Raw genomic sequence first — 21,556 nt, 5'->3', positions numbered from 1 at the left:
CTTGAATTAGACCGCCGGATTCGACATAATATTTTAAAAATATTAATTTATAAAAAAAAAAAAAAAAAAAAAAAAAGAAAGAAGAAAAAGATACATTCAGTTATATCCTCAGAAATTACCTAATAGAAAAATAAAAATATATATAAGTATTTATATTTTAAAGAAATAAGATTGAATAGGCTTTGCCTTCTTAAAAAAAAAAAAAAAAAAAAAAAAGTTATACTGAAAATTTGAAAAGAAACACGTCTGAATAGGCTGTATGGTCTTAGATCTTTGCCTGTCCCGAAAGGCGACAAAATGAAAAACAACAACATAATATTGTTCACTTACTGTCATCTGTAAATTTTAATATTTGTGACTTGTATATAGTCAGTAAAAAATCTAAATAAATATATTTCAGTCAATGAAAAAGTTTATCATTTTGTTTATTCTTTATTCCGATGTAATTAATAATAAATAATATTAAGAATAAATAAAAATTAAAAAGTTTTGTTCCTAATACTTAAAAATAATGGCTACACGAAAAAGAAGTGGTTCTGGTTCTAAAAGACATTTAAAGGAAAAAGTAGTACAGATATATGAATCATTTTTCAGAGGAGATGATTTAACAACAGACAATCCAACTTTTTGGGATGAATTTTTTTTATTAAAACCTAAAATTCCTCAGCTAGAGACTGAAATACATAAATTGACAGTAGAACAGCTGATAAATCTAAAAGATAACATTAACTTATTGGTAATACAATGTATAGAAATGTTGGGACAGGAACATCACATACGGTAGGATACCTTATAATGGAAATTTTTAAATAAAATGCCTTATCTAGGATTTATTTAATGGTTTTTCATCATTTGTTTGTAGGTTGGTGTATGCACTACAGACTTTTAGTGCCATTTTGACCACCATGTACCAAAGAGCAGGACAAGATCCCAGTATCAACATAAAATCTATTTTATTAGGGACAGATAATGCAAATACTAAAATGCAGAAGCTTTTAGAACATTGTAGCACAGTGTTATCAGGTAAATAATGAATAATAAACATTTCATACTCAATGGAACTAGGATCAACTCGGTGTTGGGGGTCCAGAAACATGCAATATACAGCCACAAACGCCGAGCTCACAGTAAACATCTGTATGTCCAATACAAATATAACAATTGATAGATTTAATTACTTTAGTTTTATCAGTGAGGCTCAGTTAATTCCGCCAATGTCAAGTAGAGTGGAGAATACAGTAAGGAAATTGATCAGCGTGGTTGAGATAACAGTCTCAATTTAATTTTGAAAACAAGCGAAATAATCAGACAATGAAATGAATTTTTAAAAATGAATATAGTAATGAAATTTAAACCTAACTTAAAACAACGCATTTATTGTTAAACTAAAACTACAGCTATTAGTAACTAAACTATTACAATTTAATTATATTAGGACAGATACATGATATATTTAAACTTAATTTTATAGAATTCAATACAATTATATGTTATGTGCAGGCATCAAACATGCAACAGTCATGGGCCAGTGCTGTGACCGTTGTGCTAATGCATCATCTAATATTTTTGTCCTTAAATCTTTTCATATTTGTTTTTAATACATCTCATACTTACTTATTTAACTTCAATTTGTTTTCTTTTTGTGTAAAACAGGTGATGTGCCAGACAGTTTAAAATCAATGGTTTTGAAGCTTCTATTGATAATTGCAACTGGAATAGATAATATTGATGATAATCCATTGGTAGAGCATTTAATGCTTCATTCTCTGTTTGAACCTCTAATACAGTTGCTGTGTACGTCAACTGAGAGGCAACAGCATGGTATGTTTGTAAATTCAATGTAATTGCTTAACTTTTGACTAGCCTGTTGACGCAGTGTACAGTGAGTTCAACTCAAGCCTCGAGCCTGGGTGTAATACGTGTATTTATTTATATATAAGTATTGATTATATGTATTTAATGAAAAAATAAATAAAATAAGTCAGCCGACTGTTAACTATAACAAAACAGAGACCATATGTGTATGTTATACAATATAAAAAAAAACATGTAGGTATACAATATACTTAATTTACTCTACTTGCTTAAATATATTTAAAAGTATGTAAGTATATTAAACTGTCTCCTATATTCTAAAAACAATAATATTGTTTTGTTCAAAAACCAATAAATTTTTTATATACGTTGTTGAAATTGAACTGTTCCTAAGCAAACTCAACTGTTTTTTTATTTAAGAACTAGGCTCAAGAGACTTATGTATTTTTTATTTTACTCTTTCATTCTATCTTAAAATATACTTTTGTATAGTTACCTAAGGTACTTCTAAATAATGATAAATAATAATATTGTTTTGCTATTGGAACTAGTGAGCAACCTTACCACCTATTACAAACTATTAACAATATGTTTTTTTAATATCTTGTAGGATATGATGTTGTACTGCTTCTAATGTTCTTAGTCAACTATAAAAAGCACGAATCTGCCAATCCTTATGTGGTAAAGTTATCAATACTAGATGATGAATTGGCACTTAATGGGTGAGAATTACATTTTTTTATTTTAATTATTAGCTGGAACAAACATACAGACAGACAAAAATTGTAAAAAATCTTATTTTGGTATATGTACCGTGTATACATCCATATGCATTTAAAAAGTGTTTATTTTAATATTACAATCAGACACTACAATTTTATTTATTTGTAGAGAAGTAAAGTTTTTTTTTTTTAAATATAGGTTAAGAAAATAAACTTTAAATGTAGACATTATATTTATTCTAAATTTTTTATAAATATTAATAACACCTAATTTCCAATTCAATTAACTGTACAGTATTATTATTGATATTTTATCACATATGTATAAGTAGATTCATTGTCAATATTTAATAATATCTTAAAGTTTTTGTGTATTCATGTATTTATTTATAATTATAGATATGGCCAGGTGATAAGAGCGGCGTTAAATGACTTTGTGATGTCGACATTTGGAGGGATGCAAGCAAGTGGGGGTGGCTGGTTGTCATCCCTCACAAGTATGGTGGGAGGAATATTCCTCACCAGTGATGACACACAACCACTTGTTAGAGGACAAAGGAATAGGTATTTTTTGTTTTTCTTATTGTAAAATGTTATCTTATTCTTGATAGGTACTTTTAAATTTTCTTTTTGTGAAAATTTGTCTCATTGGTGTTGTATCTGTTTGCATCTGTTTGTACTCCTTTATCCAAATGTTGTATAATAAGGGGTTATTAAAAGACGAATGTGGCTTTAAGCTGTTTCAGAATCTTTTATAGAGGATTTAAAAGAATGGAATTAAATAAAAAAAGTTTAGAAGTTGGATAAAGTGGATATAAATAACCAACTCAATTGTAAAACTCAAGTGACTTGGTCATTAACACAACACTCAAAGAAACCGATAATTTCAAAGTCATATTTTAGTGATGTTGCAGTATCGATTTTAAAACCAATTTTTAATAATATCGTTTTAATATTTAACATTTTACAATATTTAATAAATAGTTTGGTTAATTTAGTTAAATAAGCATTTGGCATCCATTTTACATTTCAATGTTTTGAATCGGCTATTAGGTCGATAATCACTAGTTTTAATTATATTTTTTTTTGTACAAATATTTTCTTGGTCTCAACAGCAGATTACAATTTTGCGCTTATATTATATTGAGTAAATCAAACTTTATCGTTTGACGTTCCTTTGTGTTATTATTTGAAGTGAAATGAAATACGTACCTACTGTAAAATTAACAGTCGGCAACAAAAATATCTCAATATTAATATTGTCAATACCTACATTACTAGACGCAGAATTTGATTCATGTGGCGCGTTGGTGCAACGGTCACAGCACTAGTTTGTGACTGTTGTGCTGGCGGTTGCGAGTTCGATCCCTGCACATACAAACATTTGTATTGGCCATACAGATGTTTGCCGTAGTTTGGGTGTTTGTGCAGTCCTTGTGGGTCTCCCACCGTGCCTTAGAGAGCACGATAAGCCGTCGGTCCCGGTTGTTATCGTGTACACCTGATAGAGATCGTTACTCATAGTAGGGAATATGTCCGTATATTTGAGCAGCATGGTAGATTCAGCTCTGATCCTTCTCCTACACGGGGAAGAGACCTATGCCCAGCTGTGGGCTTCATATTACAGGCTGAAGCGTACGTATCACTAAACAATAGACAAAAGAAAAAGCCGAATCTTTTGAGGTTGTGACTTAATGACTACTGTGTAAATGTTTTAATTTTTGTGATATTTATTACTTTTAGTACTGCGGTCACCAACCCGCCTGCCCAACGTGGTGACTATGGGCAAAACACATGAGTTCACGTTATTTTTGGCGTAAACTTGTGGAGGCCTATGTCCAGCAGTGGGCTGTATAGGCTGTAATGATGATTACTTTTATTTATCATATTTATTTTTTCATTTATTAAGAATGTGTTTAAAAATTATTAGAATTGTCGAATAAGCATTTAAAACAACATTTATCTTTTTATTTATTTATTTATTTATTATTATTTAATTGTTTCTTGTCTCCTTAACTCCATCACTTAGTGTAAAATATTTAACTTTTCTTCTAGCTCCTACCGTTTTACAACTTTTTTTTATTTTCGAGATACGTCAGGAATTCAGATTTTTTTCATTCATCAATATTATATCAAAGAAGAAACATTTTGATTGAAACATTTGTTTCAAACATTACGCGTTTTGTTTTCCTAGTGTGTACACATGTGTACGTGTAGCTTAGGTGTATGTCGTAGCCATCGTATTTTAATTCAGCGAGTGGAAAAATTGCTAATTATTAAATAATAGTTATTTTATATTTAATTTTCTTATTTTGTTTAAGGTACTAAGACAAGTAAGTTATATATTTTGTAATTTTTATTTCAATCTCGCATTCAAATAAAAGGACGCCAGTTTAATAACACGTTGTGTATATACTAGCTGACCCGGCAAACGTTGTTCTACCATAATAATAAAGACACCGTTATCACCTAGGGTCATAATAAATGCCTCCGGCCTATTATATGATTTCATTTTATGATTATATGATTTCTAGATATATTTATCAAAAAAATTGCTGTAATAATTTTCTGTTACGGTATAGGACTGTATACCTATACAGTCACAAGCATTAAGCTTACCGTAGGACGAACATGTGTGTATGATAGGATATTTATTATTATTGAATTGTTTCAGCGGTGGTGAAGAAGGCATGCTGCTAGCCCTTTACGAGGCGTCTCACTTAAATCGTAACTTCATGACGACCCTAGCTCACTCGTCGTCTGCCGCGGCTTCGTCCGCACCGCCCTCACCGCCAGCCACGCTGCCGCCACACCAGGTATACCTATCAAGCTATATAATGAGAAAAGTCAAGTGGTCATTTTCTAAACAAGTACAGTCCAAAATTTTACCAACCTGAAACAACGTATTTAACTCTTGTTTAAATAAAAATATATTTATCAAATTTGCACGTTATATTAAATATATTATATTTAAAATTTTTATAATTATTTAACTGTGGACTTGCTTTGAAAGGAATCGAATTTTTTGAATGAAATTGTAAGGTCCCAATCCTTAGTCCATCTTAAAAATTTTGTAAAAAAAAAAATAAAATTTACCTTGAAGAACGTTTTTTAAACATCTCGGTTGCTAAACAAGCGTACAATTCACCCAATGGTAAGCGATTACCGTACCTTATAGACGTCTGCAACACCAGAATCATCGTAAGCGCGTTGCTGACCTTACCCCCAAAACTACCCCCAAGAGGTCTGATCTCTCTGATGGAGAGACTCTGGTCGCCTTACTTACCAACAGGAATGACATGAAAAACGTCAAATGAAGGCAGTTAGGTTTTAATTTTTTATTTTGAAATTAAAATTTTTGTTTTTTCAGAGTCCACCAAACTTAGCTCAGATTCAAGCTCTTGATAATGACCAGCCAACCAATCTACTAGTCACATTCTTTCAATATTGGTACGTTAAGTTTTGTAAAATGAATTACGAGAAACATATAATAAACTTAATTAGAATTCAAAAAGAGTTTTTTAAATATGTTCTGTTTTGTTCCAGTTCTATAGTAATGGCTGATACTCGAACAGAGGCCAGTATTAATAAGTGTAGTCTGTGTTTCATCACACTCACTTGCATTGTTGAGGAACAATTTGCCAATTCTATAATGCACGACCAAAATCTTACTTTTAAGGTAAGTTACCATGTATGATATTTATCTTGTTACTTATTTTAATCGATAGTTTAACTGATAGTGCTAATCTATATTTACGTGTACTGACGCAACTACAGTCAATTAAAATAAAAATGACTTCGATACAGATATATATTGATTTAAATTGTTTTTACAGAAACTAAATAAATACAAGCATGACTTTACTTAACTCATTTACTATCGCTTATAAAATGATATAAAGTTGGTAACGTTCTATAATACTTACTTTGATGTTTTTCAGGTTCAATTGTACAGACTACCAATGCGTCATAGGAAAATAGTACCAGAAGAACCTCCATCACAGCCACTAGCTTCAACTCTAATTGGTAATGCTTTTTTCATATGCGCAATAACTGTCGTCCACAGCTTTGCGTGTGCAGAAGTAGATCATCTTATATGTAAAATTCGCGTGTCACAATGTCAGTTACAGTACTCCTCCGAAACGGCTGGACCGATTTTAATGACATTAAGACATAAGAATCGACCAACATCTTTTTTCATACCCTTAAGTTAAATGGGCGTTGAGCGCGTTAATAACATAGTACCTGGGTAACCGAGCTTAGCTCGATATTTTTAGTAAATCGTGTTTTCTGGAAATCATATTTAAATACGAATTACATATTGATAAAATATGAATAATATTTTCCGATTTTACCGACATAATAATAAAAAATATGAACTGGTTATAAAAATAATAAGTGCAATTAGGAAAAAAAGGATAAAGTTATCGATCTGGAGACATGGGGATTTGACCATGGTATTCTCGGTCGATCCAGACTCCCACCTGAACTACTACAAATTTATTGACAATTGCGAAATTTACCTTCGTACGCTTCAGCCTGTAATATTCCACTACTGGCCATAGGCCTCTTTCCCCATGTAGGGGAAGAATCAGAGCTTAATCCACCACGCTGCTCCATTGCGGGTTGGCGGATATATTCCCTACTATGAGTAACGATCGCTATCAGGTGTACATGATAACAACCGGGACCGACGGCTTAACGTGCTCTCTGAGGCACGGTAGGGAGACCCACAAAGACTGCACAAACACCCAGACCATAGCAAACACCTGTATGGCTAATACAAATGTATGTCATGTGCGGGGATCGAACCCGCAACCTTCGTATTCTAAAGATATTGGAGCCATTTTTTCATTGCCTAAAAACAGGGACATAACGACATTTTCTAAAAATGAATTCTAGCTATATTCTTTACTACTGTAGCCACTAGTAGTATATATATAGTAGCCAGTAGTATATATATATATATATATATATATATATATATATATTTCTCGTTTAATAGTATTATATATGGCAAAACAACGTTTGCGGGTTCAGCTCGTAATTATATATCCATGACACGTTTTGCCTTCCAGAGACAAGTGTTCATCGGATCATTTGTCTCTGAAGGTTTCTAGCGATGTAACATTACGTCCGCAGACCTGCTGGTGGAGTTCACGATGTGCCACCTGCTGAAGAAGTTCCCGGGCGAGCTGTACGAGCTGTGCGCGGGCGTGCTGCTGCGCCTGCTGAGCTACCAGAAGCGCTGTCGCGTGCGCCTGGCGCGCGACTGGCGCCCGCTGTGGGCCGCGCTCATCGCGCTGCTGCGGTTCCTCGTGGCCAACGAGGGCGCGCTGCTGCGCCGCCACAACGTCTTCGTCATGGCGCAGCAGGTACGGCACGACACGTGGCACGACAGGTACATGCCGCGTGCGCCTGGCGCGCGACTGGCGCCCGCTGTGGGCCGCGCTCATCGCGCTGCTGCGGTTCCTCGTGGCCAACGAGGGCGCGCTGCTGCGCCGCCACAACGTCTTCGTCATGGCGCAGCAGGTACGGCGCGACACGTGGCACGACAGGTACATGCCGCGTGCGCCTGGCGCGCGACTGGCGCCCGCTGTGGGCCGCGCTCATCGCGCTGCTGCGGTTCCTCGTGGCCAACGAGGGCGCGCTGCTGCGCCGCCACAACGTCTTCGTCATGGCGCAGCAGGTACGGCACGACACGTGGCACGACAGGTACATGCCGCGACAGCTGTGTGACCCGCGTCACGGCAGCCATATGACGCAATACGGTACGTAACTTAAAACTTATTCAATTAACAACCACACGTAAATGGAACAGTATAATCTTTATATAAATATTAATGAATACCTATTTCCGTTGGACACGCCATCACGCGTGAACGGCTAGACCGATTTCGCTAATTCTTTTTTGTAGTGTTTATTAACAGGAGAAGGTTCTTATGAAAGAAAAACTTAGAAAATTGCGCGGAAAACTAGAAAATTTAAGAATACCCAACCACCATATAAAATTATTTCTAATCTAACCTTAGCGTTTTGGGACAATATAAACTGTTTTTATGTAACCTTATGACGTTTGACATAGAATTGACAGAAGATTAGTTATTAACTTATATTTTTAACCGACTTCAAAAATATATATAGATATAATTATCTATATTCGCGGATAACTTTGTCGTTTTTTGAACCGATTTTAATAATTCTTTTTTTATTGGAAAGGAGATATCCCAAGTGTGGTACTATGATAAGGAAACCGGAATCTGATGATGGAATCCCAGAGAAATCGAGAAAAACCCTCGAAAATCGGGGTGACAACTATGTTTGATATTTATTGAATATGTTTGTTAATTTTTTTCGTCTTATTACGTTGTATTACTTGTCAATGTAATTGAAGTCGTTTTTTTTTATTATATCACTTCAGCCTATCGCAGTCCACATCTGGAAATAGGCCTCTCTCTCTCTCTAAGTTACCTTTTTAAATCTATTTTTTTTTTTATTATTAAAATTCGAATTTGAATTCAATATTCATAGTTAAGACAGGACTACTTGTTAAATAATAATACAATCAAGCCTCGTTTGCTTCGCGATTAAACGGAAATGAAATGATTTTGAAAAACTATTTGTGTTGTAATCGACAACTTTTGATAAATATATGTTATAGAAAGATAAGCCAACAATCATTAATGTTTTATATATGATGAAGTAACAAAAATTAAACTATAATAAATTTTAAATATTTTCAGGTTGTTAATATATTTAATCTATTTATCACATTCGGCGACACATTCCTACCGACGCCGGCCTCATACGACCAGTTGTACTACGAGCTTATAAGAATGCATCAAGTATTCGACAATCTATTTTATATGGGTATGTATAATTCTATATTCTATTTTTTTGGAATAGTCTTAAATAGTAAACAAATATGGCGTACTTCCGACCACAGACAATAGAGTCATATCGTAAGTATAGTAAAGAGACACAAAGAGCTGATGAATGAACAATATTAATAAGCCATAGACGAATATAAAATTCATTTTATGTTCAAATATTTAACGCTAACATATTGCTAAATTTATTTCAAAACCTAATAATATATATGTGGCGACATCTATCGCGCGAAATACGAACGTCGACAGACTACGTAATTAGAGAAAAACTGACGTATGCTACATCGCGCTATCAGAGTTTTCAAAGTAATTAAGTATATATACAAGAACCCGACAACAAACGTTGGGGCCAGTAGCCCGCCAGACACAACACCCGTCTGGTCGGAGGATCCTCCCTTTTCTTCACATACCTAAACTGGTGACCCCGAGCATGAACAATCAGCGCAGCCTTCGTAAGTTACGTCATCGTGACGTCATCATCACTTGACCCCGAGCATGAACATCAGCGCAACCTTCATTGTCATCATCACTTCTTCAAGCCTTCGAGCAGCGAGAAGCATCCAACATCTACGGCTTCAGCCAGCCAGCATTTACGGCTACTACGGGTATCCTGACCACCAGCATGCAGCGGACGCGCATTCCTGGTCATCGCCCACAGCCTTCTCAGCGACTTTGGCACAGCACACTGCACTTCGGCCGGTCAGCAAGCAGAGACGCACTTCTCTCCTGGTCGACGCAGCAGCCAGCCACTACGCAGCACTGCACCACTCTGACTCACTGGAGCATATGCAGCATCACCGCAGACAGTTCCGACTCACCGTGAACTATGCGGCATCTGGTTCCGACTCACTGGAACATCACTGGCCCGGCAAGCATCAGAAGATCTATGGACGACTCAACCTGCTACCGACCTCCGGGTCTCGGAGGGGAGTGATGTGGCGACATCTATCGCGCGAAATACGAACGTCGACAGACTACGTAATTAGAGAAAAACTGACGTATGCTACATCGCGCTATCTGAGTTTTCAAAGTAATTAAGTATATATACAAGAACCCGACAACAAACGTTGGGGCCAGTAGCCCGCCAGACACAACACCCGTCTGGTCGGAGGATCCTCCCTTTTCTTCACATACCCAAATATAGAATATTTTTGCTAAGAATTAGTAGTGGTACAGGATTAAGAAAAAAAAAAAAAAAAAATTATCGAGCATAAAAGGCAACAAATTTATATTTCGTTTATGTGAAATGGTCGGTAAAAAAAAAGTCAAAAAAATTTACAACAAAATAGGCCGTCTAGAAAAAAAGTCGACCCTATTAATATTATTGTCACATTATTTGTATTTACAATGAATAAAAAACCTTACGCCGGCGGCACGTCTCTATCTAACATCTAAAAAAAGGACTAATAACATTGTTCTCCACGAAGCTCTCATTGGGTAATCCTAAGTTTCATCCCAGTCTCAGAATTTTTTCCTGTGAACTACTAAACTTTTATGCCATTGCTATGTGGTATACTTTAATATTGTATTAGGCTGAAGTGATGATGAGTGATTTTTTGTGCTCAACATAAAAAAAAAGAAAAAAAAATAAGATACAAAAACAAATTAATAATTAATCGCTTTACGGTTCATTATTTAACAAATAATAATCCGTGAATATTTAAAATATAGGTAAATAGCATGGCGCATTTTATTGCTCATGCTGTTCATTCATCATTCATGTGTATTAAAATATAAGTGAATGAGATTGTATTTGAATTATTATTTTACTTTTTTTAATCGTCTATATAAACTGAAATGTAATTTATCTTTTTATTGCTTTTTATTATTTTGTTTTTTTTTTTGTTTTGTTTATATTTTTGTTTAATTTTGACTAAATCTTAATTCTACTATTATTATTTTTATTTTTTTGTTTTTTCATTGGTTTGTTTTTGTGCTTATTATTACTTGTTATTTTACTTTTATTTTTTTGAAATGTTAATTAATGTGACTTATTTGAAATGTTAATTAGTGTAAGTGGTAAATCACTACTGATTAATTTTATGTAAATAAAATAAATAAATTAATAATACTCATTCACCTCCAAAAATATTATGACCACATCCCCATTTGCCTTTAAAAAAAATTAAACGTCATATTCAAAAATATTAGTTATATTATGTACTCTCGGAATTTGTATTTTAGTAGTTTTTATGTGTTTAAAATGATAAATTGATATTTATTTTTAGTGCAGTGATGTCAACTTAGGGGTTTTCCTCCAAATTTAGGGAAAAAAAGTGGCATGGGTTTTTTTTAGGGGTGTCATATTTTTAGGGGTATTTTTAGGGATTTATATAACTTCAAATATATTTTTTTTTATTTTTTATTTCAAAATAAGCAAAATAAAGGTGTAATAGAATAGACCCTGGAATAATATAATCTAGTGAGTAGCGAATCATATTCATTTTTATACATACCGCCTTAGCGACATCTAGTGCGATTGCTTGTTACTAAGAAAGCAGAGTTAAATAAAACGCGAGGTAAAACTGCGTTTATGTTTACTACAAATACGTTGATTATTATTTGTTTGTTCAGTTCGTACGTTTATCAGCAAGTCATGTGGTAAAATATCTGATGTTAGAGAAAAAAAAGTATTGTCAATAATATACTATTATTTGTTTAATGTATTATTTATTTAAATTTTTTTAATTATTTATTTTATAAGTAACAAAAAAAATATTAGGGGAATCCTTAGTAATTGTGGGGATTTTAGGGGGATACATTTTTGGGAGTTAGCAACACTGTTTTATTGAAATAAATAGTAACTGGAGTTTACAAATGTCCGTAAGCTAATTTGTTGTGAAAGTGAGTGATAAATGCGGAAAAAATGTGAATTACGATTGACAGGTGTTTGTTTACCAAATAAGACTCTTCCAAAAGAATGGAATATAATAATTTTACAAAAAACTTAACTCGTTTTTAAATAAAATAAACAGCACTGCTAATGGATTACTGAGCTAAAATGAAAGACTAATGAGCATCAATCATTCAACTATCTTCCAATTGTACAAAACGCATCCAAAGAACCACCCACACTTACGAAATTTACGAAGTAAATACGCCATTGCAAGTTAAAATTACTTATATTTATTTAAAAAAAGTCTTCTGGATGCGTGTTGTATAACAAAAAAAAAACGAAGACAAATATTTTCTATGAAAGAGATATATTTTATCGATTATCTGACCTCAGCGGATACATTAATTGGCATTAATTGGAATTTGCCCCTTTTTGTGGAGGTCCCAGGGATGTAGCTTCGAATCTAACCCCCTAAATCCGCCCCAGTCTACGACAATAATTGACGTTGCGTCAATAGCGCTCCGCTACTCGACGGGCGACGGCGAGTTCAAGGCCGAGGCGCTGCGGCTCGCGAACTGCCTCGTCAACGTTCGCGCCATCATACAGCACTTCTCGCCTAAGATAGAAACATGGCTTACCTCGCAAAACCTCTCCACGCCCACCGAGGACCAGGTTATTATACCAAATATATATATTACTAGCTGACCCGGCAATCGTTGTCTTGCCGCTAAACGCTATTAAAAATAGGGGTTGATGGTAGAGGGTTGAAAATTTAGGGTTGTATGTATTTTTTAATGTTGTATCAAAAAAAAAAAAATAGAAATTAAAAATTTTGTCTAAAAAATAAAAAAAAAATTTGGGGTGGACTACCCCTAACATTAGGGTTATGTTGGCCGATTCTCATAGATACCGGATAAGCACAAAAAATTTCATCAAAATCGGTCAAGCCGTTTCGTAGGAGTATGGCAACGAAAACTGTGACACGAGAATTTTATATATATATTATAGAACTAATTGCCATTCTTACCTGATACAGCCGTTGCGAGATTAATTCTGTACACAGAATATTTTCAAAACAACTTACTTAATTTTTAAAATAAAAGTAGAATAAGTTACTCCTTTATTACATCAGCTATCTACCAGTGAAAGTCCCGGCAAATCGGCCCAGCCGTTTAAGAGATTAGCCGGAACTAACAGACAGACAAAAATTGTAAAAAACGTTACTTTGCTATATGTACCAAATGTGTGTACATCCATATGCATTTAGTAAAAAGCGGTTATTTTAATACTACAAACAGACACTCCAATTTCATTTATTTGTATAGATACAGTTTAGAAAATGTCACGATACGACTTGTATAATCTGAGCTGTAAATTTCAATGTTAATATGGAAAGTCGGTTCGACTGACATGTATATTAGGGGTTAGGCACTTTATTTTCCATAAAATACGTCATGTTGAATTTTACCATTTTGGAACCCTTCTCATCATTTACAGGTGGGGGTAAATGATTTCGAGATTTAAAATAACTAGATTAGACGCCGCTTTGGCGCAACGTTCACTGCGATGGATTGTACCTGTTGCGCTGGCGGTTGCGGGTTCAATCCCCGCACATGACAAACATTTTTATCGGCCATGCAGGTGTTTGCCGTTGTCTGGGTGTTTGTGCAGTCCTTGTGGGTCTCCCCACCGTGCCTCGAAGAGCACTAAAAGCCATTGGTCCCGGTTATCACACCTGATAGCGATCGTTACTCAAAGTAGGGTATATATCCGCCAACCCGCATTAGAGCAGCGCGGTGGATTAAGCTCTGATCCTTCTACATGGGGAAAGAGGCCTATGCCCAGTAGTGGGATATTACAGGCTAAAGCAGATTTTTTTTTGAAGATATGAAAAATCTTCTCCTTATACGTTAAAGACTCAAAGGCCCTATTTGCGAACGTATTTTATGGACAAACTCGACAACGAGATGACGGTTTCCAGATTCTGGAGGTGGTCCGCAAGAACTACGACAGTCTAATCCTCAAGCTGCAAGAGGGACTAGAGGCATACGAGCGATACGGTGAACGTCCTCACCGCCCACTACTGGGGCGATTAGTTCGCGCCGCCGCCGCCGCAGCGCGCCTGCGCAGTGACGCCGCCACGCTGCGGCACCACTCCGCCGCGCTGCTCACGCACTACACGCATTACTCCGAGCGACCCTGAGCATACATACATTCACACACACGTATTCACGGTCACACTCACATACTTACCCACACAGCTCGTGCGCGCCTGCTCAGTCAGACACCTCAGCGCTTCGACACCCCTCCGTAGTGCTGCTCATGTGTGACCCTGATAACGCACACACACAAACTTCCCCTCACACACATTCAGACACCACTCACGCATTCATAATACACACTGACACACATATAAACACTCACGTACAAATAAATACACACGCACGTGACTGAAGAGATGCAACCAGGGGTAATCAATCCTCTCTTAAAGGTAAATCAAACAAATTACGTGACTGGAAGCACTGATTCTGGGAAACAGTTTCATACTTATGGAATATCCAACGAACTTCAAATTTTAGAGTAGCGTAAAGCGCTGGACAGGATCTTCAAGCAAGCTTGTACATATTTAGTAACTGAGTGAATGTAAATATGACTATAAAATAAGTCAAAATCAATGTCCACAATATAAGTCCCCTGGACGAAAACTAAGTGTCACTATCAAATGAAATAAAATTCTATATGTTTGAATGTACATAGTAATTTGCTGTAGTATTAACACACAATATGTATACGTCCATAACTAAAACATGGTATGTAATAAATTGATCATTGTCCACTGTTAGAACTTACCCTCCAGTGTAATCTTCAAATCCTCAATCTTCTTCCTCAAGTGTGATACAATATAAAACTGCACCTCCTTGAGACTGTTTTTCACCAGATAATGTATGCCCCAACTCTACATTGTTGCACTCAAACCCATACTTTATTTTATACAAGTTACTAAGAACTATTTGTGTTATGATGTTACCATAAGTTTTTAGATGCATTTGAATACTGTATTAAACCAAAAAATGTGTTTGTTAAAAATGAATAAATACATAATTTATTTGTGAACATAAATAAAAAAAAAAATCATTAATGTGCAGAAAAAAACACCCATACTATTTCATATCATATAAAGAAGTGACTTGTACATGCATTGGTAAATAAAAAAATACTATAAGGATCATTACACCATCTAAATAAATTTGTATGAATAATATAAGTTATCGTTTAATTAATATTAAAAAAGGAGCACGCTTTATCAATGAATAATTGATTTTTCATGTAGCATTTACGTGTAAATAGCAATATTCTCATATCAAAACATCAGATATATACTGTGAAAATGTTATGAAATTACTTTATATTTTTATTATCAGGTGGCAATAATGATTTGGTACAGTCAACTGTACTTTATACTTAAAAGTAAATTTTAATGTTTAAAAAATGCATTAAAATATGTAAATCGATGTAATAAAACAGGTACAAATAAAATTGTATATTGAGATATGTTAAAAATATTATTTAGTTGTGTATTAAATGTTATATTTTTACTATTAATAAAAGACTGAATGTACATAAGTATTTTATTTCAATGGAATGTGAAAGTGATTTTATAAATGCATACATGTTAATTATTCAATAATATTAAACAATAATTTTATAATTGTATACATGACTAGAATTATTTTCATTTGTTAAATCTTTGGTAGTGAACATAACAAAAAATAAAGTTGAAAAATATACTTTTTTAAATATTACTCACTACTAAATATAAATATAACATTTAACAATTACTATTTACGAATTTCGTATTTTTTTTTCGTATTCTTTGGCTTTTAAGTACAATAAAATTTAAAAGGTAAATCTGTTAGATATAAAACTTACTTCACTTTTAATAATACAGTGGGTGTTAATTTTTAACTGTTTTTAGTATAATTTACAAAACTTCTGCTATTTTCAAAATGGTAAAGTTTTATATAATATACTTTAAAATCAACACCTAAATTTTGATACATATTTGTTAAATCTATTTTCTTAAATATAATTACTGAACAGATTTCAATTCAGCTAGAGCCTCCTTAACTAATTCTTCTAATTCTTGAGGCAGAACTATTTTTGATGACATATTTTTGTGATCACCGCTACCGTTTTCATAATTCAGACTTGATAAATCTTCCTTGCTTTTATTTATATCATCATCACTATCAGAATATCTGACTTTGTTTGTATAATTATTTTCATCATATGATTCCTTTTCGGGTTTCTCTTTAGAATCATCAGATTTTACTGATACAGAATCATTAGGGAATTCTTCCATTAGCATTTGTGATGGGAAAATTGGTATAAATTTTTGTCCATTGCACCAGCTCTCTAAGGTTTTCTCCAGGTCTGTTATCCTATTGGCCAATATTCTGAAAATAAAAAAATATATTACAATTTAAGTTTCCTGCATTCTATGGATATTACAAAACCTCTATAAGAATGAGTTTTTGTTTGACATCTGCCCTTCTGTATGAAGGCTTTATTATGGGGAAGCACTTTTTAGTTTCAAGTTCAATAAAGTAATCATAAAATAAATAAATGAGGTCCTTAAAGTGTCCTTTTTTAAAGTGGTATAAATGTTTAACGAAGCCTGACGTATTTGACAGTATCATAATTTTTATTTTCTTTTTTTATTACTACATAAATACAGCATGCAAAAATTAAATACACAGAATACTTCCTTAAATTAGAAAAAAAAGCTTACTGATTGGTTTTTCTTTGATGTTGTAGGGCAATTGATTTATCACTTAAAGCTTCAAAAAGTCCCAAGCACAAAGACTTAAGTTCAGCTGCTGATGTTCGCTTCAATCCTGTCTTTGAATTTAAGTTAAGAAATTCTCGAACTGAAAGTAAAATACTAAAAAATAGCACCTACACAAACTTTCAAGCAGTTTTATCAAGTTTTGTAGCTTTTTTTTTAATATCTACACAATACACACACGGTCATCTGTTCCCAAAGTAAGCAACTTAATGCTTGTGTTATGGGCAACTGCTGACTGGTATAATTACATTTTTTTTTCGATTAATACTTATAAATAATACATATATTTAAATATATAAATAAATATTTATATTACACCCAGACTCGGGGTGGTAATCGAACCCACAACCCTCGGAGCAGAAAGCAGGGTCACTACAAACTGCGCCAATGGGCTAGTCATCAGTTTTGTAATTGATCTGTTATATTTTAAATTATGAGTGATAAGTCAATTTTACAAAAAATATTTTTAAATACAAAAATAAGTGTATATATTAAAACCTATGGATGTTAAAACAAACAATAGTTATTAAATTGATAAAAATGCAACTTTTAGACGGCATAATATTTAGCGACAAAATACCAACAAAGGCGATAAGACTATAGGATATAATATTGTTAAGTTTAACATTGCTATAAAATGATTATCAGTTGCTGTTTATTTTAAGAGCCGCTAATAAATACATGATTTATTGTAGGTTTCACATACTTAGAGGATTCATGCTGGACACTATTGTCATTTAACATAAAAAACAATGACATGACATTTTGGTATGAATATTTAAAAATCAGAATTAAATAATGTAATAATAATTAGTCAACATTGAGTTTCAATTCTCTCCACTACACCTACACTAGAATTGTGATTTAACTGAAAATATCATTCTATTTCATATAGAGTCTTATCAATATTTTCATTAAGTACAAGTTTAGTTTATTTAAAAATGTTTTATAATTCTTATCTCCATACAAGATAAGAAACGTTATATAAATGTTAACTTAATATTTTAATCTTAAGTTGATGAGTTGAAATTATTTACATACCTTGTTTTGGGGTCATGACATCCGTAAATCCCTTTTTAATATTGAAATCATTTTTACTTCTATTATCTAGAAGAGTCTGAAAATATCAGTAAAATAATAATAATTACTAAAGAAAGATCGTTTCTTATATCAAAAGAGACAAACAAGCATCTAATTGTAGGTGAATATTTTAGTCTATGGATGCCTGCAACACTACAAGCATTGCAAGAACATTGCTGACCCCAGGAGCTCTACACTACTAGAGTGTTGTATTATTTAGTTTTGATCTTCTCATAGTTTGAGGTACTTTATTGGTCAAGCAAGATATTTCCCAATTACCCCTACCTCAATTACAAAATGAAACATTCAAAAATTTTGAATATACCTTATATTTTGTCAATGTTCTTTTACAAATTTCTTTTTCAACCTGTAGCTGAGTTATTCTCTCATGTAGATATTTATTTTCGGTAAGCAATGCATCAATATCAACAATAGGTTTGGGACTCTGTTCATCTGTTTGTGTGTTTACTCTATTGGATAGAACATAGCTGATTTGGTGATTCAAACGCTGAACTTTACTTTTGTAATAGTCTCGGTCTGACACAAGTTCTTCTTTTTCATCTAATGTTGCTCTATAGTCAAGTTGTATTTGCTGATACTGTAAAAAGAATATCATCATCATCATCATTTCAGCCTATTGCAGTCCACTGCTGGACATAGGCCTCCACAAGTTTGCGCCAAAAATGGCGCTAACTCATGTGTGTTGCCCAAAGTCACCACGCTGGGCAGGCGGGTTGGTGACCACAGGGCTGGTTTTGTCGCACCTAAGACGCTTCTGCCCATCTTCAGCCTGTGTATTTCAAAGCCAGCAGTTAGATGGTTATCCCGCCATTGGCCGGTGTTATAAGTTTCAAGGTGCTATTGGAACTGTATTATCCATTAATCGGCTCTAATGACACCCACGGGAAGAGAGGGGATGGCTATATCTTTAATGCCGTAGCCACACATCTTAAAAGAAAATATTTATTAGATTAATGTATTCATAAATTACTAGCTAAGGAATCTGACTAGTTAAAGAATCATCTTTAGCAAGCAATTTATTATTTACAATCTTGTCAATTTCCCTTTCCAAAATGTATGTATAAAATACCTTTTTCTTAATTTTTTCAAGTTCTTGCACTGACTGTTCATAATCACTTTTTGACGTGGACAATATTTTATTTCCATTATACTCTTCAGAGGTAAGACCTTTCTGCATCTGCTTCCTCAATGCCAGTATATCACCATTTGCTTCATCCAGTTGGCTTTTTAGTGTCTCTACCTGAAAAAAATCTTGGTGCATAAATATTTATTGTAAATTTTAAATAATAATTTAATTAGTTTTATAATTGGATGAAAAAAGAATTTGCTGTTTTTAAATAGGTTGACTAAGTTTATTAAAAAATCCTAATTGTTAAAATAAAAAATGGCACATACAGTACCTCTAATTTAAGCATGTTATTGTGCTCCTTAGTTCTTGCTAATATTTCACTACCACTTATTGTATTAGTAGGTGCAAATAGGTCACTGGTACTTGTATTATCTTGTACGATTTTCTTACATTTTAATTGTTCAACTAATAATTTGTATCTATCTCTCTCCATACTGCATTTATCTAATTCTTTGGTCATTATGGATAGGGCGTCTATTTTACTTTGCAGTTTACTTTTAAGAACAGAATTCTGAAAGTGCAACAAAACAATTAGTATTTTCTTAGTAAACAACTATAATTTAATGTATTAAATATAAATTGGGAAAGAGTTACCTCGAGAACGTAATCGTCTAATTGTTGATCTTGAAACTGCACTTTATTCGCCTTAGCGAAAATTTTACTTGACATTGCTAAAACTATATATATTCCAATATATTCAAAATCATTAATCTTTAGTCACTTTAAAATTATTTCTTAGCAACACACATCTCGTTTTATATTAAATTTGGTTTATCCTTTCGTGACTTTTTTATTTATTAATTTATACTAAATTGTTATAGTACGTAGAGTTAAAATATTATCTCGTAAATAATGTTTTAAAAATCTTATTTAATGCCTTGTTAAGTTGTTAATAACATTTAATAATGTAATAATTTCTTACAATCATTTTAAATTTCAAAATATTGTTTTATTGCTTTTAACGTCAACTACATTTGACATTTTACAATATTACTGTATAAAAAAATACATCGTATTTTTTTATACGGTACTATTGTAAAATTGTGACAGGCAGTTGTGATTCTGTGACTGCAGTCAACTACATTTAACATTTGGCCTAAAGGTCCAAATACCAGGCCATCACCAGGCCATAAACTCCAAAAAAATTTGAAATTTTACAATATTAGTGCTCCCACAAACATACAATTAAGTGCTCCCACAGACATACCGACTGTCTGAGTTGTATGTGTGTGGGAGCACTTACTGTATAAAGAAAAATAGTATTATTCATCTGTGACTGCAGATTATTGTTTTATAATTTTACCGTGGCTCCACACATGGCTATTTGTGTTTGCGTATTTGCCATATTTGACAAATAACTTCCATGTGTGGAGAGTGTATTTGCCAAATTTATTGCCGTATTAACCTATTTGGCAAATATGGCCAATAACAAATACGGCTTACCGAACTTCTGTCGGTTTTGCAAGGCACATCAAAGGCCAATATCAAAAAATATGTTTAATTTTTTGATATTTGGCTCCATGTGTAGACGGTCGTATCGTCTATTTGCCTGTACGTCAAATATTTTGTCAAAAACAACAAATACTGAACAGCAAACACAAATAGCCATGTGTGGAGCCACCTTTACAATACCTAATAAAAATAAAAGTGCGTGTGTCAGCCCCGACGCGCGACTGGAGTTTACTCCTTCAGTCAGTCAGTTTAGCCTATTGCAGTCAACTGCTGGACATAGAGCTTCCCAAGTTCGCGCCAGATATTCCGCACTGCAGCTAAGCACTAAAAGGCTTACTAGCCCAAGAAAAAGATTAATAACATGTCAAATGGTAAATAAACGAATCAAATAACATCATCTATTATATATAATGCGTTATTAGAAAACATCGTAACGAGGTCTTTCGTTTAGTAGACCTTACTCCTCATATTTTTTTCAAACCGGGGGCCTTATATGAAAATGGTTACTTAAGGAGGCGTAAACTCCAATAAAACATGCATGCATTTTACATAAATCGATTATTTTTATTTCAATTTTTATGTCTAATGTGAATTAATAAAATAATTATATTGATTGATTTTTAGTCCAAAAATTCATAGACATATAGGATGTATGAACTATGAAGTGAGTCAAAGTCTAAAAACTATAAAAAAATTGTAGTCTTTGATTGTAGTCAATTGACAACCGTCTGTTAATATTTTGTCAAATTGTCAATTCGTGTT

At 33.4% G+C, this 21,556-nt stretch overlaps 2 protein-coding genes across 2 annotated transcripts; one reads left to right on the top strand and one right to left on the bottom strand.

Annotated features, from left to right (window-relative positions):
* Positions 1 to 246: 246 nt before the first annotated feature.
* LOC123658313 (armadillo-like helical domain-containing protein 3) lies at positions 247 to 15,350 on the top strand. The gene is made up of 13 exons (XM_045593750.1): positions 247 to 780; positions 863 to 1,023; positions 1,654 to 1,821; positions 2,426 to 2,537; positions 2,937 to 3,101; positions 5,212 to 5,353; positions 5,908 to 5,987; positions 6,084 to 6,216; positions 6,479 to 6,563; positions 7,680 to 7,912; positions 9,281 to 9,407; positions 12,781 to 12,935; positions 14,245 to 15,350. Exons 1-13 carry the CDS (start codon positions 512 to 514, stop codon positions 14,464 to 14,466), a joined length of 2,052 nt encoding a protein of 683 aa, XP_045449706.1. The 5' UTR covers positions 247 to 511; the 3' UTR covers positions 14,467 to 15,350.
* Positions 15,351 to 16,209: 859 nt separating this feature from the next.
* Positions 16,210 to 20,029, bottom strand: LOC123658574 (coiled-coil domain-containing protein 149). Its single transcript, XM_045593950.1, has 7 exons — positions 19,937 to 20,029; positions 19,614 to 19,853; positions 19,283 to 19,453; positions 18,518 to 18,790; positions 18,154 to 18,229; positions 17,056 to 17,194; positions 16,210 to 16,720 (listed from the first exon to the last, which is right to left on the bottom strand). The coding sequence occupies exons 1-7, from the start codon at positions 20,009 to 20,011 to the stop codon at positions 16,354 to 16,356; spliced, it is 1,341 nt and encodes a 446-aa protein (XP_045449906.1). The 5' UTR covers positions 20,012 to 20,029; the 3' UTR covers positions 16,210 to 16,353.
* Positions 20,030 to 21,556: the final 1,527 nt, after the last annotated feature.

This window comes from Melitaea cinxia, chromosome 12, assembly GCF_905220565.1.
Source record: "Melitaea cinxia chromosome 12, ilMelCinx1.1, whole genome shotgun sequence".
Lineage (NCBI taxonomy): Eukaryota > Metazoa > Arthropoda > Insecta > Lepidoptera > Nymphalidae > Melitaea > Melitaea cinxia.
Note: the sequence above shows the minus strand (reverse complement) of the source record. Positions and strands in the feature narration are given on the sequence as shown.